This window comes from Carassius carassius, chromosome 2, assembly GCF_963082965.1.
Source record: "Carassius carassius chromosome 2, fCarCar2.1, whole genome shotgun sequence".
Classification (NCBI taxonomy): Eukaryota; Metazoa; Chordata; class Actinopteri; order Cypriniformes; family Cyprinidae; genus Carassius; species Carassius carassius.
The window spans coordinates 948,038-955,435 of record NC_081756.1 but is presented as its reverse complement, the minus strand read 5'-3'; the positions used below and the strand labels follow the sequence as shown (position 1 = coordinate 955,435).

The 7,398-nt window shown below is 36.1% G+C and overlaps 1 protein-coding gene across 1 annotated transcript; it reads right to left on the bottom strand.

Annotated features, from left to right (window-relative positions):
• Positions 1-2,325: 2,325 nt before the first annotated feature.
• Positions 2,326-6,797, bottom strand: LOC132095545 (mucin-2-like; the record flags this gene model as incomplete). The annotated part of the gene is made up of 2 exons (XM_059500651.1): positions 2,326-2,401; positions 5,251-6,797. Coding segments are annotated over 2 exons (1,623 nt in total), but the record flags the coding sequence as incomplete, so codon positions are not given.
• Between the last annotated feature and the right edge of the window lie 601 nt (positions 6,798-7,398).

Genomic DNA, 7,398 nt, shown 5'->3' with positions numbered 1-7,398 from the left:
GAATGCTTTATATTTATAAATGTAAGCGTAAGCATTTAACATGTCTTTCCCTGTCATGCTTTGACAGATATGTTTGCTGTTTAATGCCTCTGACGCCTGTTTTCCTCATTGCATAACATATATTTTATAGTTGTAGCATTATCTGTAAATGCTACAAAATATTTCCAAGGGCCTGATGTGGGAGAAGGAGTCCGGAGCACAATTTTTACCGAGGGAGATTAACCACTCCCCAACCTCCCTTTTAGTTTAAAATTATTTAACCCTTTTTGCTTATAATATTCCGCATAACCTTCACAGAAACATTGACTATTTGTTTTCCAGGATTTTACATTACACATTGTTAAGAGGCATCCATTGGGTAAGATGTGGAATAACATTGTTTAAAATAATTGATTAAAAGTATTGTGTGTGTGTGTGTAAGTGTGTGTGTGTGTGTGTGTGTGTGTGTGTGTGTGTGTAAGTGTGTGTGTGTGTGTGTGTGTGTGTGTGTGTGTGTGTGTGTGTTCCATCTGATTAAATAAAAAATAAATCGACAGATTAACAAAATAATTAGTTGCATACCTAGATTTAGGATTTAGCCTCAGTTACCTCTGTCTGTGTGATCCCATAGGAATGTTAATAATTAAATTATTATTTATTATATGTACAATAAAAAAGAGACATGTCGTAATAGCTATCTAGATTGTCCTGTAAACCAGAGACTTTTGTCTTCCAAAAATGAAATGCATTTCTATTTAAAGGGAGGAAATACTTACCGGAACTTAATAACTACCAGACTTTTGAAGGAGGGGAAATTCTTTTTAAATAATGGTTCCAACTGTGGAAAACAGGTTGATAATGTCAGGTTCAATATTGAATTAACAATTCTGAATTTTAATTACAGCAAAAAATGCATAATGAAAGATATTTGATAGTCATTCATCAGTTTTAACATAATGTAAAGTTACTGTTGCAAATGTTTTAAATCTTTTTTTTCTGTTATAGCAATTATTTATTCACTTATTTTCAAACTTTTTGCTACTTGGCAACATGTTTTTTTCAGGATTGTAAGCTAAACCTTAAAAAGAAAGTGTGATCAGAAACATATTGATGTATTAACATTTAGAAGTAAAATTTGACAGTAAAATGTAACTAATTATTAAGGCAAGATATTATTATTTAAGCCAGGGCACAAATAAAATTGAACACTATTTGCATTGCACCTAAAATAACTTACATTACTCACTATGTGGGATAAAATTAATTAGGTACACTAATATCTACACTATTGTGCAGAATGAAATACTAAAGACATTCAAATGTAAAGAGTCTGTTACTATTAAACTAGCAGTGCAAATGGCACCTTGGGATTTTGCTATGCAACGTACCTCATTTAAGACTCTGCTTTCTCTGGATTTATATGCAGCTGAAGCTCTATTTGACAAATCATCCACAAAAGTTTCATCGCTGGAAAAACTTAAAAGAACTGACTGGGTTGTTTTAGGGGTTGTTGGGACCGCAGTTGTAGGTTCAGATGTTTGTGTCGTTTCTGTTGAAGAAACAGTAGTGGGAAGTGTAGTTGCAGTAGTAGGAGAGTTTGTCGTAATCTCAGTTGTAGGTTCAGTTGTTTGTGTCGTTTCTGTTGAAGAAACAGTAGTTGGAAGTGTAGTTGCAGTAGTAGGAGAGTTTGTCGTAATCTCAGTTGTAGGTTCAGTTGTTTGTGTTGTTTCTGTTGTAGAAACAGTAGTGGGAAGTGTAGTTGCAGTAGTAGGAGAGTTTGTCGTAATCACAGTTGTAGGTTCAGTTGTTTGTGTCGTTTCTGTTGAAGAAACAGTAGTTGGAAGTGTAGTTGCAGTAGTAGGAGAGTTTGTCGTAATCTCAGTTGTAGGTTCAGTTGTTTGTGTCGTTTCTGTTGAAGAAACAGTAGTTGGAAGTGTAGTTGCAGTAGTAGGAGAGTTTGTCGTGATCTCAGTTGTAGGTTCAGATGTTTGTGTCGTTTCTGTTGAAGAAACAGTAGTTGGAAGTGTAGTTGCAGTTGTGGGAGAGTTTGTCGTAATCTCAGTTGTAGGTTCAGTTGTTTGTGTTGTTTCTGTTGAAGAAACAGTAGTTGGAAGTGTAGTTGCAGTAGTAGGAGAGTTTGTCGTAATCTCAGTTGTAGGTTCAGTTGTTTGTGTTGTTTCTGTTGAAGAAACAGTAGTTGGAAGTGTAGTTGCAGTAGTAGGAGAGTTTGTCGTGATCTCAGTTGTAGGTTCAGATGTTTGTGTCGTTTCTGTTGAAGAAACAGTAGTTGGAAGTGTAGTTGCAGTTGTGGGAGAGTTTGTGTTTTTAGGGCTGGCGGTATTTGTATTAGGTGTGGTTGTAGTTGTGGTAGGTGTGGTTATAGGTGTAGTGGTACTGGGTGTGGTCATGGTGGGCTCTACCACTGTTGTGTGGGTTTCAATGTATTGTAGAAATTGAAAAAATAAAAGAAACAGTTAAACAAAACTGTTTAATAACAATTCAAAGCAATACAGAATGCATTCGAAATAGTTTTGAATGACACTATATTGATGATGTTTCTTGTTTGACTTACGTGTTACGCTGGTGATATTAAGAGTGGCTTTGGCTTCCAAAACAGTATTTTCTATGTCCCCGGTATTGGCTAATTGGTCTCCAAATGTCACATCCATGTCAGTGATGATTGACCCTGGACTACAAAAGAGAAAGTGTCATAAAGAATCATAGTGAAAGAGTGGTATTATAAAATGGTGTCATATGCTTTAAACAAAAACTAAGTAAAGTATTTATTACATTTGTTTTAAGATGGTTCTTCATGTAGATTTCCTACTTCATAAACCAGTAAACATTTAAATTTTGGATTTACAATCATTCTTTTGGCAAATTTGGAATAATATTAAGATGCAGTTTGCATAAACAACAAACGATGGTATATGGCCAACACAGACATCTGATCTCACCATCATCTAGCGTTACTTGAAGAGACAGAAGCAATTGATATTAAAGCCTAAATCAATTGAAGAATTGTGGAAAATACTGTAAAAGCAGGATGTGTTTTGAAAAAACACCATGATCTTTTGACATTTAACATCTATTATGCAATCAAAGATGAAGTTTCCATCCCAAAGAGGTTCAAAATCTCTCTCATGGACCTTTTCCTGGACTGTACACAGCTGGTGGAATGACCTCCCAATTTCAATTCGAACAGATTTTCAAAAAACATCTAAAGACTCATCTTTTTCACCAGCACTTGACCAACTAAAACTAGCACTTACCTTTTCTATTCTATTCTTAAAAAAAAAAAACCTTGGCTGCAGGTTCTGTGCTAGACTAACTGAGACTTGTCATGGCACTTGAATGTGTCGTGACATACAGCCAAGTATGGTGACCCATACTCAGAATTCGTGCTCTGCATTTAACCCATCCAAAGTGCACACACACACAGCAGTGAACACACCCAGAGCAGTGGGCAGCCATTTATGCTGCAGCGCCCAGGGAGCAGTTTGGGGTTCAGTGCGTTGCTCAAGGGCACCTAAGTCAAGGTATTGCCTGCCCGAGACTCAAACCCACAGCCCTAGGGTAAGGGGTCAAACTCTCTAACCACTAGGCCACGACTTCTTGTATATTGTTGTTTTCTCTTGTCGGTCTGATTGCTTCTATTGTTCTCATTTGTAAGTCACATTGGATAAAAGCGTCTGCTAAATGATTCAATGTAATGTAACTTATTAGTCGCGGCTGTGCTCGGAAACCATCATCTACTAACACTGCTTTACAGTAGTGAATATCCTGTTTCTATGTACAAAATGCATTTGAAAAAAAGTATTAGGCACAGAATGAGCTGCAGTGTGAAAGGTACATTTTCCAAGTTGTCTGAAAAATGGGAATGCTTTATATTTATAAATGTAAGCGTAAGCATTTAACATGTCTTTCGCTGTCATGCTTTGACAGATATGTTTGCTGTTTAATGCCTCTGACGCCTGTTTTCCTCATTGCATAACATATATTTTATAGTTGTAGCATTATCTGTAAATGCTACAAAATATTTCCAAGGGCCTGATGTGGGAGAAGGAGTCCGGAGCACAATTTTTACCGAGGGAGATTAACCACTCCCCAACCTCCCTTTTAGTTTAAAATTATTTAACCCTTTTTGCTTATAATATTCCGCATAACCTTCACAGAAACATTGACTATTTGTTTTACAGGATTTTACATTAAACATTGTTAAGAGGCATCCATTGGGTAAGATGTGGAATAACATTGTTTAAAATAATTGATTAAAAGTATTGTGTGTGTGTGTGTGTGTGTGTGTTCCATCTGATTAAATAAAAATAAATCGACAGATTAACAAAATAATTAGTTGCATACCTAGATTTAGGATTTAGCCTCAGTTACCTCTGTCTGTGTGATCCCATAGGAATGTTAATAATTAAATTATTATTTATTATATGTACAATAAAAAAGAGACATGTCGTAATAGCTATCTAGATTGTCCTGTAAACCAGAGACTTTTGTCTTCCAAAAATGAAATGTATTTCTATTTAAAGGGAGGAAATACTTACCGGAACTTAATAACTACCAGACTTTTGAAGGAGGGGAAATTCTTTTTAAATAATGGTTCCAACTGTGGAAAACAGGTTGATAATGTCAGGTTCAATATTGAATTAACAATTCTGAATTTTAATTACAGCAAAAAATGCATAATGAAAGAGATTTGATAGTCATTCATCAGTTTTAACATAATGTAAAGTTACTGTTGCAAATGTTTTAAATCTTTTTTTTCTGTTATAGCAATTATTTATTCACTTATTTTCAAACTTTTTGCTACTTGGCAACATGTTTTTTTCAGGATTGTAAGCTAAACCTTAAAAAGAAAGTGTGATCAGAAACATATTGATGTATTAACATTTAGAAGTAAAATTTGACAGTAAAATGTAACTAATTATTAAGGCAAGATATTATTATTTAAGCCAGGGCACAAATAAAATTGAACACTATTTGCATTGCACCTAAAATAACTTACATTACTCACTATGTGGGATAAAATTAATTAGGTACAGTAATATCTACACTATTGTGCAGAATGAAATACTAAAGACATTCAAATGTAAAGAGTCTGTTACTATTAAACTAGCAGTGCAAATGGCACCTTGGGATTTTGCTATGCAACGTACCTCATTTAAGACTCTGCTTTCTCTGGATTTATATGCAGCTGAAGCTCTATTTGACAAATCATCCACAAAAGTTTCATCGCTGGAAAAACTTAAAAGAACTGACTGGGTTGTTTTAGGGGTTGTTGGGACCGCAGTTGTAGGTTCAGTTGTTTGTGTCGTTTCTGTTGTAGAGACAGTAGTGGGAAGTGTAGTTGCAGTAGTAGGAAAGTTTGTCGTAATCACAGTTGTAGGTTCAGATGTTTGTGTTGTTTCTGTTGTAGAAACAGTAGTGGGAAGTGTAGTTGAAGTAGTAGGAGAGTTTGTCGTAATCTCAGTTGTAGGTTCAGATGTTTGTGTTGTTTCTGTTGTAGAAACAGTAGTGGGAAGTGTAGTTGCAGTAGTAGGAGAGTTTGTTGTAACCACAGTTGTAGGTTCAGTTGTTTGTGTTGTTTCTGTTGTAGAAACAGTAGTGGGAAGTGTAGTTGCAGTAGTAGGAGAGTTTGTTGTAACCACAGTTGTAGGTTCAGTTGTTTGTGTTGTTTCTGTTGTAGAAACAGTAGTGGGAAGTGTAGTTGCAGTAGTAGGTGAGTTTGTCGTAATCTCAGTTGTAGGTTCAGTTGTTTGTGTTGTTTCTGTTGTAGAAACAGTAGTTGGAAGTGTAGTTGCAGTAGTAGGTGAGTTTGTCGTAATCTCAGTTGTAGGTTCAGTTGTTTGTGTTGTTTCTGTTGTAGAAACAGTAGTGGGAAGTGTAGTTGCAGTAGTAGGAGAGTTTGTCGTAATCTCAGTTGTAGGTTCAGATGTTTGTGTTGTTTCTGTTGTAGAAACAGTAGTGGGAAGTGTAGTTGCAGTAGTAGGTGAGTTTGTTGTAATCTCAGTTGTAGGTTCAGATGTTTGTGTCGTTTCTGTTGAAGAAACAGTAGTTGGAAGTGTTGTTGCAGTAGTAGGTGAGTTTGTCGTAATCACAGTTGTAGGTTCAGTTGTTTGTGTTGTTTCTGTTGAAGAGACAGTAGTGGGAAGTGTAGTTGCAGTAGTAGGTGAGTTTGTCGTAATCTCAGTTGTAGGTTCAGTTGTTTGTGTTGTTTCTGTTGTAGAAACAGTAGTGGGAAGTGTAGTTGCAGTAGTAGGTGAGTTTGTCGTAACCACAGTTGTAGGTTCAGATGTTTGTGTTGTTTCTGTTGAAGAGACAGTAGTTGGAAGTGTAGTTGCAGTAGTAGGTGAGTTTGTCGTAATCACAGTTGTAGGTTCAGTTGTTTGTGTTGTTTCTGTTGTAGAAACAGTAGTGGGAAGTGTAGTTGCAGTAGTAGGTGAGTTTGTTGTAATCTCAGTTGTAGGTTCAGTTGTTTGTGTTGTTTCTGTTGTAGAAACAGTAGTGGGAAGTGTAGTTGCAGTAGTAGGTGAGTTTGTTGTAATCTCAGTTGTAGGTTCAGATGTTTGTGTTGTTTCTGTTGTAGAAACAGTAGTTGGAAGTGTAGTTGCAGTGGTAGGAGAGTTTGTCGTAATCACAGTTGTAGGTTCAGTTGTTTGTGTTGTTTCTGTTGTAGAGACAGTAGTGGGAAGTGTAGTTGCAGTAGTAGGAGAGTTTGTCGTAATCTCAGTTGTAGGTTCAGTTGTTTGTGTTGTTTCTGTTGTAGAAACAGTAGTGGGAAGTGTAGTTGCAGTAGTAGGTGAGTTTGTTGTAACCGCAGTTGTAGGTTCAGATGTTTGTGTAGTTTCTGTTGAAGAAACAGTAGTTGGAAGTGTAGTTGCAGTTGTAGGTGAGTTTGTGTTTTTAGGGCTGGCGGTATTTGTATTAGGTGTGGTTGTAGTTGTGGTAGGTGTGGTTATAGGTGTAGTGGTACTGGGTGTGGTCATGGTGGGCTCTACCACTGTTGTGTGGGTTTCAATTTATTGTAGAAATTGAAAAAATAAAGGAAACAGTTAAACAAAAATGTTAAATAACAATTCAAAGCAATACATAATGCATTCGAAATAGTTTTGAATGACACTGTATTGATGATGTTTCTTGTTTGACTTACGTGTTACGCTGGTGATATTAAGAGTGGCTTTGGCTTCCAAAACAGTATTTTCTATGTCCCCGGTATTGGCTAATTGGTCTCCAAATGTAACATCCATGTCAGTGATGATTGACCCTGGACTACAAAAGAGAAAGTGTCATAAAGAATCATAGTGAAAGAGTGGTATTATAAAATGGTGTCATATGCTTTAAACAAAAACTAAGTAAAGTATTTATTACATTTGTTTTAAGATGGTTCTTCATGTAGATTTCCTACTT